The following is a 25,129-nucleotide window of genomic DNA, read 5'->3' as shown; positions in this document are numbered from 1 at the left end:
GGGCCACATCCCTCTTCCTACCTATGTCGTTGGTACCAATGTGGACCATGACTGCTGGCTTTTCATCCTGCCCCCTCAGAGTGCTGTGCAGCTGTTGATGACATCCTTGACCCTGGCACCAGGGAGGCAACATACCATACTGGATTCATGTCTGCGGCCACAGAAACACCTGTCTATTCCCCTGACTATCGAATCTCCTATCGCTGTCGTTGTTCAAGTCTTTCTTGTGCCTCCCTGTGCAACTGAGCCACCTGTGGTGCCATGGCCTTGGCTTGGGCTGCACTCCTCACTTTCCACAGTATTCAGAACTGAATACCTATTGGAGAGTGAGATGCACTCAGGGGTCTCCTGTTTCTTTTTGACTGTTTGGTGTCACTGATTCCCTCTCTGCCTGCATACTCTTAAGCTGTGGGGTGACCACATCTATAAACGTGCTATCCATGAAGCTCACAGTGATGGATGCGCCGCAGTGTCACCAGCTGCTGTTCAAGTTCTGCAACCCGGAGCTCGAACTGCTGCAACTGACAACACTTCCTGCACGTATGGTTATCCAGAACCCGAGAAGCGTCCTGGAGGTGCTACATAGCACAGGATGTGCACTCCTGAGGTTGGAGCAGCCCTGCCATTCCTCCATCTATTAGATAATAAACCTTGGTGCTACTGATAAACCCTGCTACTACTAATACTAATAACCCTTTCAATAGTAATAATAACCTTATTACTGCTAATACAAAACTTGACCAATACTAATCTACATTACCAATACTATTGTTACCGTTTTTAAAGTCCCAATTGTTTCGGCTGAGTTCCTAAGCAGCAAATACTCACCAGCCAGTCAACTCACTGCTTTCCTGTGATGTCACAGTTTGATTCTTTTTTTTCTTGTTTTCAAACTGGCGCGTAGAGGTAGTTTCCTCGCAGGGTCCGCCACTGCTCCCAACTCTCTCCAGGTAAGTGGAATGTCCCGAGCCTGGGTCTGGATTTATTCTCTCCCCAGTAGATTCCTCGCAGGGTCCGCCACCTCTCTCAACTCTCTCCAGGTAAGTGGAATGTCCCGGGCCTGAGTCTGGATTTATTCTCTCCCCGGTAGATTCCTCGCAGGGTCTGCCACCTCTCTCAACTCTCTCCAGGTAAGTGGAATGTCCCGAGCCTGGGTCTGGATTTATTCTCTCCCCAGTAGATTCCTCGCAGGGTCCGCCACCTCTCTCAACTCTCTCCTGGTAAGTGGAATGTCCCGAGCTTGGGTCTGGATTTATTCTCTCCCCGGTAGGTTCCACACAGGTCCGCCACTGCTCCCAACCCTCTACAGGTAAGTGGAATGTTCTGAGCCTGAGTCTGGATTTATCCACTCCCCAGTAGGTTCCTTGCAGGTTTGCCGCTGCTCCCAACTCTCTCCAGGTAATTTTAAGTTATGCAGTTAAGTGGAAGGTTTAGCCCTTTGGAAGTCTCCTGGATCGCCAGAGTTTTGGAGGTGCTTGGGGGTGGTGGCGGTTGTTGGAGAGGAATTGCCCAGAAATTGTCCTGGATTTTTATCTTTTTTTTTTGTCTCCAAGGAGATCACATGGTTTGGGGGTTGGGTGGAGTGTGTGTATGTATTGTGATATGCAGTGCATCACAATTGTGTGGGACAGGCTGAATGGACCAGAGGGTTTTTTCCTGTTCTTCATTGCTCGTATATTATGTTAAAGATTTGTCCTGTCATCACAGTTTTGTCTAAATAAGTTGCCTTCCTGCAAAGAAATTAAATATTCATCAGGATGTTGTTTAATTCTGATCATTATCAGAAATCTTAGGGAAGCAATAAACCAAAGAAAGGTATCAAAGATGGAGTGTGTCTGTGTGCAATACTGGAACCTGTTGCTGAATGAGGGTGAATATTTCTCTATAAAGTTAGATACCTCAAGGAGGGCTGAACAATAGATCTTCGTACGAAACACAGTCAGCACCAGCTGCCATTCATCACAGGCTTTCGAATGAGCCAGATATTCAAAGCGCATTTATGAACCACCTGGTTAGATACAACTTGAATTTGAGAAGCGGTTATGTTGTGAAAAGAATCGCTATTCTATTAGGGAGCTTTGCGTTTCATTGGTTTTTACACCTTGTGTATGAACTGCCAGTATGTCACTGACAGAGATGATACAGTAAATAATGAGTGTGAAGTCCAAATTGACCTGTCATATTTCTGATACTTCCTGTACATGTATTTAGCTCAGGGGGAGCTGACGTCTTCATTGTAATTCTGTGGGCTCCCACCCCAAGGTCCACTGGGTAAAAGTTTGTTTGTCATGTACTGAGCATTACACACCAGAAAATCCCAGCTTCAGTTCCTGAGGAAGTTGATCTTGGCCAGGGCACCTGTTAGGGGTGCAGGTAGACTCAGCACCCCTGGTTAGTTAGAGGGGGAGATGTCCGCTTCTGTGGGGTTAAACCCTAATCACGGGTCAGAATATGGAGTATAAACTCCAGCATGAGTCAGGAAAGGAGGATCTGGCATTGTGGAGAGCTTTTGCTCTGGTCCAGATATTGAAGAGCTGCCTGCATGTTGCACTCATACCTCATTAGTTCTTAGTAAAACTTCAACACTGTAAAAGATGAATAAATTTATGTTGGGCAGTTTTTTTTAATTTATTTTATTTAGAGATACAGCACTGAAACAGGCCCTTCGGCCCACCGAGTCTGTGCCGACCAACAACCACCCATTTATACTAACCCTACAGTAATACCATATTCCCTACCACCTACCTACACTAGGGGCAATTTACAATGGCCAATTTACCTATCATCTGCAAGTCTTTGGCTGTGGGAGGAAACCGGAGCACCAGGCGAAAACCCACGTGGTCACAGGGAGAACTTGCAAACTCTGCACAGGCATTACCCAGAATTGAACCCAGGTCCCTGGAGCTGTGAGGCTGCCGTGCTAACCACTGTGCCGCCGCGTTTGTTGGCCACCTTTTCCACTCATTGCACCAGTGCTCGGAGAGATTCCGAAGGTATGTCCTGATGTTTGCTGTGGAGCTGAATGTTGGTGTGAGGAGTCGCTTGCAATACAGTATATTCCTGAGTTCCTCAGTGTCATGACTCAGTTGGTAGCACTCTCACCTCTGAGTCACAAGATTCCAGGTTCAAGTCCTTTCAATGGCCTGAGCACAAAAATCAAGGCTGACACTTCAGTGCAGTGCTGAGGGAGTACTACATTGTGAGAGGTGTTGTCTTTTGGATGAGACATTAAACCGAGGCCCTGTAGGTCCTCTCAGGTGGACGTAAAAGATCCTATGGCACTATTTCCAAGAGGAGCATGGGAGTTATCCCCGGTGTCTTGGACAATATTTATCCCTCACATTGACATCAACAAAACAGATTGTCTGGTCATTATCATGCTGCTGTTTGTGGGAGCTTGCTGTGCTCAAATTGGCTGCCCCATTTCCTACATTGCAGCAGTGACTACACGTCAAAAGTATTTCATTGGCCGTAAAGGGCTTTGAGACGACCTGAGGTCATGAAAGGCATTCTATAAAAACAAATCTATCAGTCTTTCTTTGAGTTCCTCCCAAGTGTTTACATTTTGAGGCACGTTAACTGGACATTCCAGAGGGCAGAGCTACTTTTAATGTGAGGAGAGCGATGATTGCAACCAGCCTGCAGGACCTTGTATGCTGCTTGTAGGATTTAGATATTTTTTTCATCTGCTTATTGTGAGAGGACTGGGGGGTCCTTGATATAGGTGATGAGAATCTGCAGTCCAGTTTGTACTGGTGAATCTTGTCTTGGATTTGTCCGTCTTCAATTTTCTTGCTGATCCAAGTGTGATGGGTTTTTAGATCTACTCTGGGGCATCTTTAAAAAAAAAAATTAGAAAACTTGCTTCTAAGTTATGATTGGTGGAAAGAGCGACTTGCATTTATATTGTGCCTTTAACATAGAAAAAATCCTAAGGCGTTTTCAGAGAGAGCTAGTCACAACAATGGATAGTGGGCCAATGAAGGAGGTATTAGGAGGAGTGACCAGAAGATTGGTGGAAACGGTGGATTTTAAGGAAGAAGAGAAAGCAGAGAGGTTTAGGGAGGGAACTCCAGAGCTTGGAGCTTAGGCGGCTAAAGGTGCCGCCACTAATAATGGGATAAAGGGGGAGGGAATACATGATGCAAACAATAATGGTGATGATCTCCCAACACTCAGTGCAGATTTCAAAGCAGCATGTCCTCTCTCTCTCAAAAATAACCCCTTTGCCCCAAGCTTGCTCATTGGCAGGTGGAAGTACAGTTTCTGGAAAGACCAAGTCTAGGGATGGCTGTGTGAGGGGCTATAGTCTTATTGAAATGAGGGAGTGATGTCGTACTGGCCTAAAAGACTCTTGAGATAAGGTTCTGTTAATTCAATTTCTCACTTGGTCGCGATCAGCAATGTTCTCACTAATCATCACTTTTTGAACCAGAGTTACTGACAATGTGTCACTTAGCCCTGTGTAAATTAACTGATTCCAGAATTGTGAGAATATAACTATCTGGATAGGCTGGAAAAGTTGGGGCTCTTTTCTTTAGAGAATAGAAGACTGAGCGGTGACCCAATAGAGGTCTTGAAAATTATGAAAAGGTTCCATATGGCACACACAGTGAAAATGTTTCCACTTGTGGGGGAAACCAACTAGAGGCCATAAATATAAATTACATAGATTACATAGAATTTACTGCACTGAAAGAGACATTTCGGCATAAATGGTGCATGCCGGTGTATGTGCTCCACCCGAGCCTCCTCCTTTGTATAACCGTATCAGCAGAACCTCCTATTCCTTGCTTTCTCTTGAATGCATTTATGCTATATGTTTGACTTAGTTGAAAGTACATTTGACACTTCTACGAAGCAAAGTCCACAATTCTGCAGTAAAAGCAGAAAGTGCTGGAAATACTCAGCGGGTCAGGCAGCATCTGTGCAATTCTGCAATCTTTGTTCTGGTTTTGTAATTTCCTCATAGAAACAAGAGGAGGGCACACAATCTCTCGAACGTGTTTTGCCATTCACTTAGATTATGGCTGATCTGTATCCTAACTCCACCCAACTGCTTTGACTCCATATCCCTCAATATTCTTCACTAGCAAAAATTTATCGATCTTAGATTTAAAATTATTAACTGTGCTAGTATGTACTATGTTTTTTGGGAGAGGGGTCCACATTTCTGCATCCTCTGTGTTTCCTAACATCTCTCCTGAAAGGCCTGGCTCTGATTTTAAGGTTGTGTGTCCTTGTCCTAGATTCCATGACCAATGGAAAAAGCTGCTCTCTATCCATCCCATCAATTCCCTTCAAAATCCTAAAAACCTCAATTAAATCACCCCTTAACCTGCTATATTCCAGGGAGTACCACCTAGTTTATGTAATCTCTTCTCATTATCTAAGCCTTGGAGGCCTGGTAACATTCTGATAAATCAATACTGTGCTCCTTCCAAGGCTAATATATCCTTTCTAAGGTGCAGTGCCCAGAATTGTGCACTGTACTCCAGATGTGGTCTAACCAGGACTTTGTATAGCTGGAGCAAAACTTCCTCCCTTCTATATTCAAACCCTCTAGTTACAAAGACTAACATTCCATTCGCCTTTTTGATTACTTTTTTGTACCTGACCACTACATTTTAGTGATATGTGCACGTGGACCCCTAAATCTCTTCAGACCTCCACTTTGCCTAACATTTCACCATTTAAAAAAGAACACTCATATCTATCCATCTTTGGATGACCTCACACTTACCTGTGTTGAAATCAAGATAGTCACGAACAAATCAAGTAAGAAATTCAGGAGAGACTTTACCTTGAGAGTGGTGAGAATGTGAAACTCGCTACCACAGGGAGTAGTTGAGGAAATTAGCATCGATATATTTAAGGGGAAGCTACATAAGCACATGAGGAACAAAAGAAATAGAAAGATATGTTGATGGGATTAGATGAAGTAGGATGGGAGGAGACTTGTATGGAGCATAATCAATGACCTGGACCAGTTGGGCCAAATGGCATGTTTCTATATGTAAATACTTTGTAAAGCTATTCAAATTCTCCATCTTTCTGTCTTCCACCAGGGTGAAAAGAGGTCATCATGTACCCCTCCTAAGCTGATTCTAATTGCACCCGACTGTTATCCTACCTAGTAAACACAGCTAGACGCTGAATCTCACCTCAGTCTCCCTTTTGTTCTATCGTCATTGCCACTACAGCATTAAACCAAAACTAGACATTCGGTCAACATTTTAAAGTGATTTAGCAAATAAAGGCGAAAGTGAAATATTTTTGCACTATTTGCCCCTGTTTTAGCATTGTGTTCCCCCCCCCCCACCCCCCCATCAGTTGTAGCCTGATTTTGATGTAGATCACACCTCTACTCTGCCTGCACTACGTGAAATAATGTAAAGAACCTTTCACATTGCTCCAATCCCATACCATTTAGCCTTAATCGTGAATTATGTATAGTTTTGCCCTGTGAAGTGCCATTCACTAGACTCTGATTTTCTGCTGCTTGTAAATCTCATTTCATTGTCCCAGCCTGGACTGGATTCTGATCTAGCTCCCTGAGGCAAAGGGTAAAATTTACTCTTGAGCCCCAGTATGAATGTTGACCAATCTGAGTGGGAAAAGATCCGCAGTGAAGTGTGTACAATCCTGGGAGGAGGCGAATGGTGCCCAGTGACTCAGATAATAGATGTATAGTCTGAGTTCAGACTCTCTGGTCCTTTGGAGAGAACTATAGGGCTAATAGTTTTTGTGTTATTGCTTTGCGCTGGCAACAATCAGTGAACAGACAACATAACTGCGTTACTGGAGCAGCCACATAACAAGCTTCCCATGCTCGCCTGCTAATCTGGATTTTAGCAGATGCCACAAGATGTTTAAAGGGTTAAGTGGAACATTTCCACTGTTCTGGACCACACTACCTTCTATCGTTGAATCAGCAGTCATTCGACCTGATGAATTGTATCTGACTCCTCTAGTTAATCTCTTCACAGCCTCTCATAAATCAATGTGAGGGTATAGATTGCATCAAGTGATTATTTGGAGGCGTTAGTCTATTACTAGAGTTCATGGACTGTGATTTTGACGTGCATCCCTATCACACTGATCAGTGAGTGTTGTCCGCAGTTAAAAACCAGTGATTTACTCCTGGGTCCTGAGTTAATAATGAGCTGGCTCACTGCGTTGTTTCAGCATTTTGTTAAATTGCCTATAGCACCGGTTCAATTTTCATTGCATCTGTAGTACGGAGGTGTTAGAACTCTGCCGTGTTTCTAATCTATGAATATGAAGTTAGAGTGTAAACCAAGTAAAGGAGAATTACATGGAGCTACATTGATCAATCTCATAGCATTGGCCGTCATTTAAAGATAGCTAATACATGTAGGTTAAAACCAAATAGCTTTCGGTCCAGATAAGATCCTGTCTTTCATTTTGTTTCTTGATGCTACTTGTCCCTTTCATTCCTTTCCTGAAGATAGACTAAATATGGGGTACAATTCTGAGAGTGCTAGTTTGTAATGGATGGATAGGAGGTAGCAACCCCACAATATAGTAGATATCGGAGAGTGAAGTGCATGCCACTAATTACAGTGAAGGGTTCAGGCGTTGTAGTAAAGGAACAGAGAACCTGACAGCCTTGAAGCTGATAGGTGGGTTTGGGTTTGTTTTCAATATTTTTCAAAGTGTAAGAGGATCCTTAATTGCATCATGAGAATGGGATCTTTTAAAATTGAATACCGTGTAACCCATCTGCAATCAAAAATAGGCGTCTGGGTAAATGATGTGATGTGTGCTTTTATTTAGTGCCATTCGGCCCCTCAAACCTGTTCTGCTATTTAATTAGATCATGGCTGATCTGTACCTAGTCTCTATTTACCTGCCTTTGTTCCATATCCCTTGATGCCCTTACCCAACAAAAATCTATTGATCTCAGTCTTGAAAATTTTAATTGAACCAAGCCTCAACAGCCTTTTGGGGGAAGAGAGTTCCAGATTTCCGCTACCTTTTGTGTAAAAATAACTGCTTCCTGATTTCACTCCAAATGTCTCAGAGCACTTCATCCAATGAGCAACTTTTAAAATGCAGTAATGTTTTGGCAATTTCAAGTAGATTTTGAAAAGGATAAAGAACCATAGTCATTATGTTTAAAAAGTAACAGTTCTCCAACTAAAACCCTAATGCCCCAAGCTGTAGCCTAATCAGGATGTTACTGACTTTTGGTAATCAACCGTACAAATGATAAATAACTGAGAAGCAAGCCTCATTAATGTTCTACAATAATTACGGGAGCATTACTGTTTATTTCACAAATAACATGGTCACTTATGGGTCGCAAATTAAAGAGCATTCTCTGTGCCTTTTTCCTTGTCCGAGGTAGCCATTCTGCCCCTCGAGCCTGTTACTCAGACACAGGAGGAGGCCATTCAGCCCCTCAAGTCTGTTCAACCATTCAGTTAGATTGTGGCTGATCTATGTGTGCGATTCAACCATCTCTCCCTGCAGGGAATTCAGTTTATTACCAAAGATAAAATGTGCTGTTAATTCCCTGGGCTTATTTCAAACTATCATTTTTTCTCACTCTGTGTCAGTTAGCCTTTGATTATTTCTCTCTATGGCTCTCATATCTAACCTTTCTTTCTGAAAACGAGCCTTAGAAAATAGTTTTCCATCATAAACATACCTGAGAAAAGGTTCAGAAATTCATTCTATGCCTTATTTTTTTCAAACTTTTAAGAAAAATAACCTTTGTTATTGCTATAGCCACGGTGCCTCTCCTGTAAATTACTGATGGCCCAAGTTCTTGCAGACATAAAGAGAAACTGTTTATTTCAGTTGTGAAACAACAGCATGGTTCGGAGAGCAAGCAATAAAGAAAGGTGCATTATCGAATGTGGCGCTGTGCCATTCAACCAGGAAGGTCGTGCGTTCAGTATCCAGTCTCTGCTAATTCAGCTGATCTAATTTGAGTCGGTGGGACCAGTTGTAGCACGCTCAACAAAGAGGGGCAAGTCGGCAAGACTCCCACTCATGCTTGTTATCAAGTGAGCCACGGTGTGTCTGTGCATGCATATGTGAATAGGGTTTGGCTTGGTCGCCTCTCAAGGTGGATTAGCCTGCCAATATTCACTGCCTCTGCTCACGTGAAGAATATCTACTTGGGTGAGATACTAGAGAGCAGCTTTAATCTATCAACTGGAGCCTAACATAAGGCATCAAGCAAGAAGGAAGAGAAATTTGGACAGGGTGTTACAGCACTAAATAAACAGAGGTTCTATTACAGCTTCCAACACCCCATTAAAAATTCACAAGTAGGAAGAAAGATTCTCCCTTGCTCAGCGAGTTGTCAGAAGCATGGTCGAGAGAGGAGCAGGAATCAATCTTGCTGGAAGTACTCAGCTGGTCAGGTAGCGTCTGCTAAGAGAAACAGTTATCATTTCAGGTTGATAAATCTTCTTGCGGTCGGACAAAAGGTTAACAATTTTTAGGCAAGTGCAGGGGAGGAAAGAACAAAAGAACAAAATCTGCAATAGGGTGTAAGGCTAAGGTGGAAGAGTTTAAATGACAAAAAGGATCAGATACAAGGCAAAAAGGACTGGTATTGGGACAAGTCAAGAAACAAAAGAATCGGTCTAGAGGAGGTGTGAATGGCCAACAGCAGAACCATCACCAGCACCTGCGGTCTGAAAAAATAGCAGTGGCTATGATCTGAAGTTATTGAACTCAGTGTAGAGTCTGGAAGGTTAGGAAACTGTTACTCAGCAACGGAGTGAAACTCATTGGCTCACACACAAAACTAGTCTGTATTTTACCTTGTAGAGAAGTGAAAAAGGCCTGAGTAGGTAGGCACCTAAATTATATTTCCTGCCTATTAATAACTTTCATTTTTATATTGCCTTTAACATGGTAAAATGTCCGAAGGCACTTTGTAGAAATGATACCAAACAAAATTTGACATTGAGCCATTGGTCTTAGAGGTTGGTTTTAAGAAGCGTTTTAAAAATGAGAAAAAAGTAGAGAGGCGGAGAGATTTGTTCCCGGGTTCTTGATCTCTACCACATCTTGTGGGGGAAACACAGAGGCCTGGTATGTCCATACAGAAGGACCAAGTCCATCCTTCTCCATCGCCTCTTTTCTGTTGTCCAGTTGAGTGGGACTGTCCTCGTCTAGCTTTACTCTTTACTTATCCAATTGTAGCCAAAAAATCTTCTGCTATGGCTTCTCTTCCCTCTCCCACACTGTTACCTCTGGAATCCCCCAAAGATTTATCCTTGGTCCCTTCCAGTTTCTCCTCTACATACTGTCTTCTCAACATCTCCACTGCCTCTGTTTTGTTAGACTGCTTGTCCAAGGTCCAGTCCTGGATGAGCCAAAATTTCTTCCAACTAAATATTGGGAAGATCAAACCCATTGTCCTCAGCCTCATTGCTGTGATGGTATAGAGGATGATATGTAATAAATATAATGACGTTAAAGCGATCTCATCTGCGATCTCAGGTGGCCATAAAAGATCTTATGGCATTTTCAAAGAAGAGCAGGGGAGTGAAACAGCAACTGACTTGTTGTACTTTCAATTTGGTATGCTGTATTCACTGATCACGATGCAGTCACCTCTACATTCGGCAGACTAAACGCAGATTAGTTGATGGCTTTGCAGAACTCCTCTGTTCAGTCTGCAGGCGTGACCCTGAGCTTCCAGTTGCCTGTCATTTTAATTCTCCACCCACTCCCACTCTGGCCTCATCGTCCTTGCCCTCCTACACTGTTCTATTGAAGCCTGAGGAATAGCACCTCATCTTTCGATTAGACACTTTACAGCCTTCCAAATGCAGCATTAGTTCAACAACTTTAGGTCATAACTACTGCTCCCATTTTTTCTGACAGCTGCTCTTGATGATGAGTCTGCTGTTGCCATTTGCACCTCCTCTGGACCCATCTTTTGTTCTTTACTTGGCCTTTTACTACCCCCTTTTGCCTTGCCCCATCATCCTTTTTGTCATTTAATCTCTCCTGCCTTCCATCTTATCACAGACTTGCCCTCTTAATCTTTTCTTTCCTCCCCCACTTTCCCTGTCTCTGTACTTGCTTAAAACCAATTAACATTTCTGACTTTTTACAGTTCTGATGAAAGGTCATCGACCTGAAAAATTAATTTTCTGTCTTCACATTGCTGCCTGCCCTGCTGAGTATTCCCAGCATTTTCTGTTTATGTTTCAGTTTTCCAGCATCCGGGGTATTTTGCTGTTGAGTTATCCCCGGTGTCCTGGACAGTATTTATCCCTCAAACAATATCACTAAAGGGCACAGATTATCTGGACATTATCTGTATGTGAGAGCTTGCTGTTCACAAATTGCTGCGTTTCCTATATTACACCAGTGACAACTTCAAGAGTACTTCATTGGATGTAAAGCACTATGGGATGTCCTGAGGTTGTGAAAGGTGCATTAGAAATGCAAGTTTAAAAAAAATATACTTGGGTTTTCAAAAGGCCTTTGGTAAGACCTTTTGTTGGTGGACTCATGACTAAAGCCTGAGTATGTGGAGTCAGGAGACAAGTAGCAGAATAGATAGCAAGCTAGCTACAAAATAGAAAACTGATTAAGGGTTAAAGGCTGCACTCAAACTGGTAGAAGGTGGGAAGTGGTGTTCCACAGGATTTGGTGTGAGAACATAGGAACAGGAGGCAACCATTCAGCCCCTTGAGCCTGTGTCGCAATCCAGTTAGATCATGGCTGATCTGAATCTTAACTCCATCTACCCGCCTGGTTCCATATCCCTTCTTAATCTTGCCTAACAAAAATCTATCGATTTCAGTTTTGAAATTTTCATTTGACCCCAAGCCTCAACTGCTTTTTGCAGGAGGGAGTTCCAGATTTCTACTACCCTTTATGTGAAAAAGTGCTCCCTGACCTCACCCCTGAGCAGCCTAGCTCTTAATTTTCAAGTTATAGTGCCTTTTTCTGGACACCCCCAGCAGAGGAAAGCATTTCTATCTTATCAAATCTTTTAAACATCTTAAACACCTCAATTACATCATCCCTTAATCTTCTATACTCAAGGGAATGCAAGCCTAGGTTATGCAATCTGTCCTTGTGATTTAATTTGGTTTCATTGTGGTGAATCTGTGCTGCTCCCCCTCTAAGGCTTTCTGAGGCACAATGGCCACAACTGAAAATAGTACTCGAGATTAGGTCGGGCCAGAGCTTTCTACAACTGTAGCATAGCTTCTACCCTTTTGTATTCCAGCTCCCTTGAGATAAAGGACAACAATCCATTAATCTTTTTAATTATTTTTTGTACATGATGCTAGGACAGTTGCTCATAATTTACCTGAATGACTTGAACTTGGGAATCAGAAGTACCATTTCAAAATTTGCAGATGACACCAAATCAGAGTTAAAATTAATGTTGAAGAAGATGGCAACAAAATGCAAGAAGAAATTCATAAACTTGCAGAATGGGCGCATAAATAGCAAATTAATTTCAGTACAGATAAGGGTGAGCTGGTGCCTTTTGTTAGGGAGAATAAGGAAGCCTTATTGCTTGGATTACAGGCTAAATGTGGTAGGGGAGTAATGGAATCTAGGTGTACAGATGTGCAAATCATAAGGAGTAGCAGCACAAGTTAACAAGGCCATAATGCAAACAAAGCACTGGGGATCATTTCTGGAGTGACAATTGAAACGCAGGGAAGTTTTGTTAAGCGTATACAGAACCTTGGTTAGACCACATGTGCACATGCCCTGGTCTTCATTTAAAAGGAAAATATGATAGATGCCCTGGAGGAGGTGTGAAAAGTATTTACCAGGCTGATACCAGACCTCTGTGATTATAACTATCATAGAAAGTTTAATGGCTGAAGCTTTCTGCTCCAGAAAAGAGGTTAGGGGTGCCCTGATAGAGGTCTTTAAAATTGTAAAACGATTTAACAGGGTTGACATAGAGAAGATGTTTCCACTTGTGGGGAGTCCAAAGTAGAGGCCATAAATATATGATAGTCACCAATAAATCCAATAGGGACTTCAAGAGAAACTTCTTTATCCAGAGAGTGGTGAGAAGAGGTGCCAGAGGATTGGCAAGTGGCAAATGTGATACCCTCATTCAAGAAAGGGTGTAAAGACAGTCCTAGTAACTACTGGCCAGTTAGTTTAACATCAGTGGTGGGTAAGGTTTTAGAAACAATAATCAAGGGGGAAAAAATCAACATCACTTGGAGAGGGTTGAGTTAATTAAGGAAAGCCAGCACAGATTTGTAAAAGGCAGATCATGCTTCACCAGTTTAATTTTTTGATGAAGTAACAGAGAAGGTCGATAAAGCGAATGCAGTGGATGTTGTCTATATGGATTTTAAGAAAGTGTTTGATAAAGTACCACATAAAAGGCTGCTGAACAAAATTGAGAGTCCGTGTCCAATTGGATTTTAAAAAATTAGCTCAAGGACAGAAAACAGTGGGTCGTGATAAATGGTTGTCTTTCAGACTGGAGGATGGTAGACAGTGGTGTTCCCTAAATGTTAGTGCTAGGACCACTGCTTTTTTTTTGCTATATATAAATGATTTAGATCTTGGAATACAGAGTAGAATCTTAAAATTTGCTGATGATATCAAACTTGAAAGGGTGCCAAACAGTGAGGATAATATGAACCACCTGCAACAGGACATAGATAGGCTAGCAGAATGGGCAGACAGGTGGCAGATGTCAGTATTAAATTCCAAGTGTGAGGTCATGCATTTTGGCAGAAAGGATAGGGAGAGACAATATAGACTAAATGGCACAGTTCTAAAGAGTGTGCAGGATCGTAGGGACCTGGAGGTGCATGTGCAGGTGGCAGGGCAATATTAACAGAGTGGTTAGCAAAGCATATGGGGTCTTGGGCTTCATAAATAGATGCAAAGAGGACAAAAGCAGGGACGTTATGCTGAACCTTTATAGAGCTCTGGTTAGGCCCCAACTGGAGTATTGCATCCAGTTCTGGTCACCACACTTGAGGAAGGATGTGAGGGTCCTTCAGAGGGTGCAGTGGAGATTTACTAGAATGGTTCCTGGGATGGGGATTTTAGTTACAAGGTTAAGTTGGAAAAGCTGGGGTTCTTCTCCTTAGAGGAAAGGAGATTGAGGGGAGATTTGATAGAGGTGTACAAGATTATGACCAGCTTAGATAAGTTAGACAAGGAAAACCTGTTCCCATTAACTGATGGTACAAGGACTAGGTGATGAAGGTTTTGGGCAAGAGATGCAGGGAGAATGTGAGGAAGAACTTTTTTATGCAGCGAGTGGTAATGACCTGGAGCTCGCTGTTGATGAGGGTGGAGAAAGCGGAGGCAATCAGTGAATTCAAAAGGAATTGGATGGGCACTTGAGGGAAATTTTCAGGGCTGTGGGGATTGAGCGGGTGAATGGGACTGATTGGATTGCTCCATGGAGAGCCGAATGGCGGCCTCCTATGCCATAAATGACTCAATGAATGTGGAACTCGCTATCATAAGGAGCAGTCGAGGCGAGTAGCTCAGATACATTTAAGGCAAACTTAGATAAGTGCATGAGGGAGAAAGAAATAGAGGAACATGCTGATTGGTGAGATGAAGAGGGGTGAGAGGAGGCTTGTGTGGAGCATAAATACCAGCATAGACCTACCTGTTGGGTCAAATGGCTTGTTTAATTGCTGTAAATATTATGTAATTCCATGTAATATATCCCTGGTCAGTCCAAACATTGCGAGAGATTGAGTGACCATACAGCAAGCATTAATTTCCAGCTGAATCTAAGAACCTGAATTGTGACACTTGCAATGTCGGCTCCGGGCATGTTTCGTTCTGAAATGGTTAAAGTTTGATGTGAAGGCTCCTAATGTCTTGCATATGAAGAGTAGGTACTAGGGCAAGTTACAGGAGCTGCTGAACCTTGTGGAACAAAACCTTAGCCAATCGGTCTGTGGTGAAAGTAACATTCAGTTCACTTTTTGAGTTCATGTCCTACAGACATTTTCAGAATTCTTCAGTGTTGGAACTCTGGTGATATGTTCAGAAGCTATGTTGTATATTTATTGGAGCCTATTGATTGGCATGGTGCTGGCTAACACATCCATATCGTATCAGAAAGTTAATGAGATATCCCATTACCAGCTGTCACCAGGGCAGCTTATTGTCCCAGAGTTTGCCTCAGACTGTAACTTACAGCTGCTGGGCCTTAATGAAATGCTTCATTCTCATTACAAGAGCAGTGAATGGAACCGTGCCAGCTGCTTACTGCTGCAGTCCTTGAATACTGTCATGCCGCAACATCCATTCAGATCTATTTTACCTTTTAGTTCTAAAACTTCCTTATTCTCCAGTCGAGTGGCTTTTTAGAGTAAACTACAAATATTGTTTCACAGTCTGGTTGAACCTTACTGTTTATCTTTTCAACATTCTTTAATTCTCCTGTCAGTAGACTAAAGTGGCCCTGTGGTACACTGTTTCACTGTGTAGTACACAGCACCCTGTGGGTAAACCGTCCCCCCTCCTTCCCTCACCACCCCAACTCCCTCACCACCAGTCACCATCCTTTGTGTTTGGGCCTTCATGGTAAGTGTGGGCATCACTGCAGAGGTGAACCCAATTATTACACACTCCTGTGAACTCGCAATGAAACCCTGCCTACAGTTTCTCTGGAGATTTCCCTCAGATTTTAGCTTCCATCCTTAGTAATTTTACTCATCCAAGCCCTGTTCTCAGTTACTTTTCTGTTATTTTCTCTTTAAACTCCAGGGCACGTTCTTTGGGTGACTCAGCACCTTGACCTCACCCCTCCCCGAAGTGCCTTGGTTTTCCTTCATTTCTTTTCTGGTGACCCAAACTGTCTTAGATTTTTCTCTGAAAGCACAGCAGAGATCAGAAACTTTCCTAGCGGGGTCCACAGTACAACATTTTAAGGAAGCTTTAGGTGGAACACGCGCTAAATGAACTTTGATGGTTTGAGGAAGAGCGATGCTAATGATTGTGGGATGTCCAGCTCTAAATAACCACAGGGCTCCTTTGTATACCGAAGCAATATGTCCGAATGAGTGAAGCTTTAACTTCACAACCTGCTTATTCCATAGGAACAGATATTCCAATCTCGTGATACTATAGCAGCAATGGGGAATTGGCCCACAAGTTACGACACAAGCTGCCTTTAGCTCTTCAGAAGGTTTGAACATACCTTGGAAGGTGATTGATTTGTTTGTCAGATGTTTGCTTTGAACATTTATTTTGAAGTGACATTTGCAGATTCTGCTTCTCCATGTTGTTCCTCCCAATGTGGTGCACAGTATGGAGAGGCAGTATAATGTAAATGGTACTATTTTGTCTGGGACTTAAGAGAAAGTTTTGAAGGTTGCAGGGAAAGTTGATGAGGGGTTAAGAAAGCATATGGGATACTAAGTAGGAACAATTGAATCCAAAAACAAAGAATTCATGCCAAATCTCTACATATCACTCAGCCTCAGCTAGAGCATTATGAATAACTCTGGGCATCACACTTTAGGAAGGATGTCAAGCCTTGGAGAGGGTACAGGGGGATTTACCAGGATGATACCAGGGATGAGGGACTTCAGTTATTTGGAGAAGCTGGGAGCAGAGAAGGTTAAAGGTAGACCTAATAGAGGTATTCAAAGTTATGAGAGATTTTGATGGAGCAGATAGGGAGAAACTGTTTCCTCTGGCAAGTGGGTCAGTAACCAGAGGTCATTAATTGAAAATAATTGGTGAAAGAATTAGAGGGGAAATGAGAATATTTTTCACAGAGGGTTATTAAGATCTGCAACACCCTACCTGAAAGGGTGGTGGAATTTGATTCCATTGGATTTCAAAAGGACATGTACTTGAGAACTAATTTGTAGGGTTATGGGAAAAAAGCTGGGTTGTGGGACTAAATTGGACAGCTGTTTCAAAGGCATAGACACTGTGGGCTATGGTGAAAGAGCAGTGGAGTGGGACTAATTGGATAGCTCTACCAAAGAGACAGCACAGGCACGTTTGGCTGAATGGCCTCCTCTTGTGCTGTAAGATTCTATGATTCTGATCTATCAACTGAAGCACCAAAATGATGAAGATATAAATAAATTAATGAATAAAACTGATTTTAAACAAGCCTCTCACTTTATAGTACCTGGATTACATCCTCTCTTTATCAGAAACCTTTGGGAACTTGTTCCTAGACTTTTAAGTGACTGACATTGTTGATGGTGTCTCTAATTAATGAGTAATATGACCGTACACTGACTGTAGACGGTCTATCTCTCATCATCTCAATAGTTGGTATCATTCCAGAAAGCTGCTGAAGTGTACCAGAGGCTCTGGCTGGTTTCATTGATTGGAATGAAACTGAGTCGAGGTGTGAAATTGAATTGAAACCATGGCGCTTGAGCTGTGAAAGGGAATGGGCAGTTTTGCACCAGATAGTTACCTGAAGCTGCACTTCTTTAAAAAAAAAAGTTGCACTCAATTTGCATAATAAGGTATAGTAGCTGCAGATATATATAGGGTTTGGAAGTGTAGAGCTGCAGTTAGTAGGATGGACATTATCAAGCTGGCTGTCTGTTCCCTTCCCCCATAACACCCTCCCAATGGGAGCAAATTTACATAATGACGCAGTATATGACGATACTCTCCATAACACTTGGGTTCATAGGGTCCTTGTGACTCAGGGCGCCTCATGTAATTACAAGATAAGGGTTGACAGATGTTACAATTGCAGTGATTAATGATCCTGTGATATAGATTCCCTGGTTGAATCTACATCCTGTAACCTCTGCTGAAGTTTTTCCCAACAGAAAGCTCAGTAACTCCAAATAATGTTAGAATTCACAACCCTTTGAGCAGTGAGTGAACCAGCATTTCATTCCACCGTGTAAACCGATGAACTTGTTTAGCACTTCACACACTAAAAGCTCCTTATTTTCTAATAGTGTGAATCATAGAATCATAGAATGAGACAGCACAGAACAGAGCCATTTGGCCCATTGTGCCTGGGCTGGCTTTTTGGAAGAGCTATTCAATTAGTCCCACTCCCTTGTTCTTTCCCCATAGCCCTGCAAAGTATTTATCCAACTCTTTTTGAATGTTGCTATTCAATCTGCTTCAGTTCACTACATAAAAAGAATTATCCCCATCTCACCTCTGGTTCCTTTATCAATAATTTTAATTCTGTCCTTTAGTTACTCACCCTTCTGCCACTGGAAACAGTTTTTCCTATTTACTCTATCAAATCCAGTCTTAATTCTTAACCTCCTCTGCTCTAAGAAGAACAACCCTAGCTTCTCCATTGTTTCCACATAACTGAAGTCCTTCATCCCTGGAACCATTCTAATAAATCTCCTCTGCATTCTCTCCAAGGCCTTGACATCCTTCCTAAAGTGTGTTTCCCAATACTCCAGCTAGGGCCTAACTGGTACTTTTTAAAGGTTTAGCATAGCTTCCTTGCTTTTGTACTCTATTCCTTTTATAAATAAAGCCAAGGATCCCATATGTCTTCCTTTTCCAACAACCTTCTCAACTTGTCCCGCTGTGTTCAAAGATTTGTGTACACATGCCCTCAGGTCTCTCTGTTCCTGCACTCCCTTTAAAATTGCACCATTTAGTTTCTATTGCCTCTCCTCAAACTTCCTACCAAGATCTATCAATTCATAAGTTTCTGCCTTAAATTTCATCTACCATATGGCTGTCCATTTCACCGGTCTCTCTATGTCCTCCTGAAGTCTGTAACTGTCTGCCTCAGTGTTCGTTACATTTCCAAGTTTTGTGTCATCTGCAAAAGTGCAGTGGTCCTAATACTGACCCCTGTGGAACAACACTCTGTACTTCCCTCCCGTCTGAAGAACAACTGTTCACACCACTTTCTGCTTTTTGTCCCTTAGCCAATTTTATATCCAAGCTGCCACAGTCCCTTTAATTTTGCTAACAGGAGTTTATACCATGAGTTGTTGAGTTTTACTCCTCAAAATGCTACATTCGGTTCCTCGTGCCTATTCGGCCATTCAGTTTGATCACGGCTGTTCTGTACCTCAACACCATTTACCTGACTTTGTTCCATATCCCTTGATACTCTTGTCCAAAACAAATCTATCATTCTCAGTCTTGAAAGTTTCAACTGACCCCCAGCATCCACAGCTTTTGGAGCCAAGAGTTTGTGCATACCCTTAGCAAAATAGTAAAATAATCATATGGAACTGAGCTGAGATTGTCCAAGCTTATTTAGGACAGGATCCTTACAGCCAGTTGTTTTGATACTGGCTAGAAATAGATGTTCAAAATGCATATTGAAAGCTGAAAGAGGCCTTGGTGCTGTTGGGGTTAACGGCTGTCTCTATCAGATACTGAATTTCCTGTGTTCACTGGCGTGTGAGGTGCTTACGTCAATAGAATTCCGGTAAATGTTAATATCCTCTACTCTGGAAGATTAACTGCTGTCTCTGCTGGGTTTTTATGGTTTATTGTGAAACACAGATGTCTGCTAATAATATTGATCTTTTATTTTCCTCCTCTAATGATCTTTCTGATTGTTCCACTCGCCCATCTTTCCTGACAGCAGTACCTCATTGTGCAGAGATTCTGCAAGCACTGCTGACCTTCAGGTTCTTCTCATACACTGAGGTAGCTGTCACAGGGCCTGGACACAGCTTACCTGATAGCTGGGGGCTGCCCCAGTCATGTGGCTTCTGCTGGTCATTGTGAGACAGCTGTGTGAGGGTGGGAGGGTGTCTGAGTATGAGGGACAGGAAGCTGTGTTGCTGTGAGAACTGAGGAACAGGCGGAAGTCATTCAATCCCTTAAGCCCGATACACCATTCAGTTAGATCATGGTGGATGTGTATCTGAATTCCATTTATCTACCTTTGGTCCATATTCCTTGATAGCCTTACCTAATAATAATCTGTCAATCTCAGTCTTGAAAGCTCCAATTGACACCAGCATCCACAGCTTTGGGAGAGACTGTTCCAGATTTCCACTACCTTTTGTGTGAAGAAGTACTACCTGATTCTCCTCCTGAATGGCCTAGCTCTAATTTTAAGATTATGCCCCTTGTTCTGGACTCCCTCACTAGAGCAAATAACTTCCCTGTATTTATCCAGTCTAATCCTTTCATCATTTTAAACAGTGCGATTAGCCCAGGACAGAATGCAGTACTCCAGATGGGGTCTGACCAAGACTTGGTACAACTGAAGCATCGTTTCCTCCTCCTTTGTATTCCAGATCCCTTGAGATAGAGGCCAACACTACATCAGTCTTTTTAATTACTCTTCCTACCTGTGCACTAGCTTTTGGTGATTTCTGTACCAGCACACCAAAATTACTTTACTCCTCGTCATTTCCTGGTCATAGGATCATAGAGAGATACAGCACCGAAACGGGCCCTTCGGCCCACCGAGTCCACGTTGACCATCAACCAACCATTTACACTAATCCTACATTAATCACACTTTCCCTGTCTCCCAGTCTCTTGCCATTAAGGAAGAAAGTGTGTATGCAGATTATGTATCTATGTGGGGTTTTCAGGAAGTGTGTGGATAGGCATTGTATGGGTGTTCATGAGGGGAATATGTACGTGTATCTTTTGACAGTGCCTCATAACTCGTCCTGTGCTGCATGGAGCTGCTGGGTTCAGCACTTGGACCCGTGAGCCCAGTACATCAATCACGCCACCCATAGCCAGAGTGCAGCAGTAAGAAATACTGCTGGTCATTGACTTATCGATGTGGCAAACTGTATCTCATCAAATAGAACCCCCTTCATCCACTCAATCTGGAGAAGAGAATCGCTCGCCGTAAACCTTCCAATCAGCCAGTGCGGTATGAGCGAGTGCAACTGGCAAGCGGCCAGTGCGGTGACAGGCAGTGTGGTGTGACAGTGTTGCTGTAAATTGACCAGTAATGTGTGAGCCAGTGTTACCAGCAAGCAGCCAGTGTAGTGTGAGCCAGCGTAGTGGCAATTGACCAGTGTGGTGTGAGCCAGAGTTACTGACAAGTGGCCAGTGCAGTGTCAGCCAGTGTTGACTGGCAGTTGGCCATTGCGTTGGGAGTCAGTGTTACTGACACTTGTCCAGTGTGGTGTGGGCCAGTGTACCGGCACTTGGCTAGTGTGGTGTGAACCAGTGTACCGGCGCTCGCGCAGCCTGGTGTGGGCCCGTGTTCCGGCACTCGCGCAGCCTGATGAGGGCCCGTGTTCCGGCGCTCGCGCAGCCTGGTGTGGGCCCGTGTTCCGGCGCTCGCGCAGCCTGGTGTGGGCCCGTGTTCCGGCGCTCGCGCAGCCTGGTGTGGGCCCGTGTTCCGGCGCTCGCGCAGCCTGGTGTGGGCCCGTGTTCCGGCGCTCGCGCAGCCTGGTGTGGGCCCGTGTTCCGGCGCTCGCGCAGCCTGGTGTGGGCCCGTGTTCCGGCGCTCGCGCAGCCTGGTGTGGGCCCGTGTTCCGGCGCTCGCGCAGCCTGGTGTGGGCCCGTGTTCCGGCGCTCGCGCAGCCTGGTGTGGGCCCGTGTTCCGGCGCTCGCGCAGCCTGGTGTGGGCCCGTGTTCCGGCGCTCGCGCAGCCTGGTGTGGGCCCGTGTTCCGGCGCTCGCGCAGCCTGGTGTGGGCCCGTGTTCCGGCGCTCGCGCAGCCTGGTGTGGGCCCGTGTTCCGGCGCTCGCGCAGCCTGGTGTGGGCCCGTGTTCCGGCGCTCGCGCAGCCTGGTGTGGGCCAGTGTTCCAAGGCTCGCGCATTCTGGTGTGGGCCAGTGTTCTGGCGCTCGCGCAGCGTGGTGTGGGCCAGTGCACCATCAGGTGTTGAGAGACTTGTTGTTTCTTCCTGAATTTCTATTGATGTGATTTCTTTTTGTTCCAGGTGTCGGTACAAGGAACTACTACAGGAAGATCGGTTATGAATTGGAAGGGCCTTATATGGTCAAATGTCTGGACTGTGCTCCTTCACTTCCTGGCAGTTGTTGAGAAGAATACTGTTTGAAAATCCTGGCCTTTTATAGGCTGTGCTCAATAAACAATGACATTGCTATGTTGCACCTTCCAAGACTTTAGTGCCTAGTTCAGACTCTGACCCCATTAATCCTGGTCTGCAAAACCACAGATTCCTGTGCTGGTTTTGACGAACTGTGTGGCTTGTCTGAATTGCAAATGAAAACTGAAACTGCTGATTGATTATTAGTTTAGTCCAACATGAGCTCTCAGTCACAAGGGGCATGAGCAGGCTTCACCTCTGTTACAATAGTAGGCTGTCCTCGTCATAAGAGTATGCATCCAGCCAAAAGAGGAATTTGTATTGTCACAAGGTAATGATGGATTGGGAAGGCCATTTGTGCCATTTTATTTCAATTCCCTCCCCCCTCACCAACCACCATTGCCTCCAATTTTTACCTCCACCAGGAGCCCATCTCGTGTACGGATCATTCCCTTTGTAATGAAGAACATCTGCCATTGCCTTTTACTGCATTGAAGCTGTGGTCCTTTGCGTCACTCTCCATTTAGTTTGACGTATTTGTATGGCCTTCCATTTCCCATATGGTGAACTGTCTTCTGTCTTTCCATAAGATCCTTGAAGGCTGAAAGGGCTCGAGCCTCTCCGTACACCAGTGGGTTGTGGCAGGTAGGATGGTTGGAGCTTGTATCACTAGTTGTGGGTGTCCAGGTAACTCAACAGCAGGTTACAGGAAATTGAGTTCAGAATTTTAATGGATTAACTGAAGGGATGGATTTAATATTTTAAACCAATATGTTTAGGAAATTAAACCTGTAGTTTGCTTGTCAACAAAAAGGGGAGAGTTTTTTATTTTATGGGTTCAAGAAAACTTTACATTAGGGCAAAGAATTTATTTTACAAAGGGTTAACTTGTGTATCTCAGAGTTTTATTATTAAACGTGCAGGAGCACTTCAACAGTGTAGTAGCAAAGCTGTTGAGCCAAAATTATGGGGTACACAAAGGGGAAACTGCCTCTGAACAGCAGGACAACCCTCCCATTGACAACAAGACACAGCCGACAGGGACCCTCATCCCCACCAGGCAGCCCCCAACTTTTCACTGATCGACGTGACCTCCCCCCACTGACCTGAGCCAGGAACAATGGGTAGCAGCTCCAGAATTGATCTGCTGGAGTTCTGCCTGTAGGCTCAGGCAGGGCCACTCGTCGACCCAGTCAATGTAGATTGTAAAACTGCTTCAACAGGCTGCTGCAGGTGAGTCTACTCTTGATGGTCCCAGAGCTGAGATTGTTGCAAGTCACGGGACGGTGCAACAAATCGCTTGCAAGCACATTCTGAAACCAGGGCACAGAATGAGGAGGACCTCTCTCGCACTGAAAACTTGCACAGTGCGTTTTAACGGCAAAGATCAAGTTTTGGGGCATAACTTTTTTTATAAATAAATTTCTGATTAAAGTTTCAGTTGAGCAAATGCAAACTTAATTAAATGAACTGGGAGCTTTTAAATATCATTACTTTCTAATTCAAGTTATAGAGTTTATTCAAAAGTAAATGTTAATTTTTATTTGAAATAGTTAGAGTTCAATCAGCTCCCTTCTTATACCCTCAAACACAAATTCAGGTAGACACTGACCCTGACAGTACAACTGGCCCCGACATGTGGTGATGGGTTCGACCCTAGCCAGGGCTGGTTGATTAAACATTTACTGCTAACACTTCCCAAATGAAGTGCTGCTCCTTTAAGATTTGTTAGCTCTCTGCCTTTAACTGCTTCAATTGCTATTTTCTCTATTTTGGTCAATATCCTCCAGCTTGCTGCTTGTCTATTAAATTCCAATGATGATCTGCATGATTGTCTAATTATGTTCCACTAAAATTTCCCCAGATGACCAATGAGAGTTTGCCTGAGCGCTTAGTTGTCAAATACATCTCCCTTTATTAGATAACACGATGCACATTTGCTTCAAGCAAGACAATTTTTCCAAAACTTTGCACCCAGAACTATTTTATTACATTTCAACTGCATCAATGGGAAACCCATTCATCACAGCATTAATTCACTCACTGAAAAACAAAATAACAAGAAAACAGGGCAGTGAGGGATTGACATACCAAATTGCCAGCAGAGGACTGCATAATGAAAGAGGTGTCTTAGGGGCAGAGTGCAGGCTAATATCGGAAGCCTGTATCAGTATCTCCCCTCCTCAGTTCTCCTCCCCTCTTCATCAGGTGGAGGTGCCTCACCCTGCCAAAATCAGGATGGAAAAGGTGAATTGAACCTTTCCTAACTAATGTGTTTGTCTCATATTCTGTTGGTTTATGTGCTTTGTCACAGGTTTTAATGTTGACCTTTACACCTGCAGAAGGTGAACTGACATTGGGATTTTTTTTTTAAGTGTTCTTTTAGAATCCTGAACCTGTAGGCAGGACTCCAGCAGGTGATGTGGCCACTGTGAATGGAGCTCAGCTACTATTCTGATGCGAAAAGACAAATGTCAAAGCGATGCTATTAATGTAAAGGACAGTACAACAAAGAAGCTTGTTTCAGGTTTGCTATTTTTAACCAGTGTCGGTGACATTAGAAAGCCTCTTATTTTGAGGCAGGAGATACTTTCTCTCACTCTGCTCCTCTCTCAAGAAAACCTGACCGGCTGGGCTTTTCATTCATTTCCAGAAGTGGGTGGCAGGGTGTCCGGTTTAGTAAAGAGAAGGACAGAAACTGAATAGATTGAATTTCCACCCCAGGACTGGAGCAGTTTCTCACGCTGCAGTCATGGGAAGATGTGTCTGTGAAATCTAAAAGAGATACTGTTGCTCAGTTAGATAGCATTTGTTTTCAGATAATATAAGATACATAAGGTCTAGGAGGCTGAAGAAAGACGAAGCTTTGAAAGAATATCGGGAATGTAGGACCAATCTGAAACGAGGAATTAAGAGGGCTAAAAGGGGTCATGAAATATCTTTAGCAAACAGGGTTAAGGAAAATCCCAAAGCCTTTTATTCATATATAAGGAGCAAGAGGGTAACTAGAGAAAGGATTGGCCCACTCAAGGACAAAGGAGGAAAGTTATGCGTGGAGTCAGAGAAAATGGGTGAGATTCTAAACGAGTACTTTGCATCGGTATTCACCGAGGAGAGGGACATGACAGATGTTGAGGTTAGGGACAGATGTTTGATTACTCTAGGTCAAGTCGGCATAAGGAGGGAGGAAATGTTGG

At 43.6% G+C, this 25,129-nt stretch overlaps 1 protein-coding gene across 1 annotated transcript in view; it reads left to right on the top strand.

Moving 5' to 3' along the window:
* Positions 1–23,432, top strand: part of elp3 (elongator acetyltransferase complex subunit 3) — a 119,612-nt gene extending 96,180 nt beyond the window's left edge. The window contains exon 15 of the mRNA XM_068021070.1: positions 21,822–23,432. Coding sequence (XP_067877171.1) covers positions 21,822–21,925 — 104 coding nt within the window. The 3' untranslated portion in view covers positions 21,926–23,432. The remainder of the gene's footprint in view (positions 1–21,821) is intronic.
* The last annotated feature ends 1,697 nt before the right edge of the window (positions 23,433–25,129 follow it).

The sequence above is a fragment of the Heterodontus francisci genome, chromosome 3 (genome assembly GCF_036365525.1).
Source record: "Heterodontus francisci isolate sHetFra1 chromosome 3, sHetFra1.hap1, whole genome shotgun sequence".
NCBI classification, from domain to species: domain Eukaryota; kingdom Metazoa; phylum Chordata; class Chondrichthyes; order Heterodontiformes; family Heterodontidae; genus Heterodontus; species Heterodontus francisci.
The sequence above is the reverse complement of the archived record's forward strand: the minus strand, read 5'-3'. Positions and strand labels throughout refer to the sequence as shown.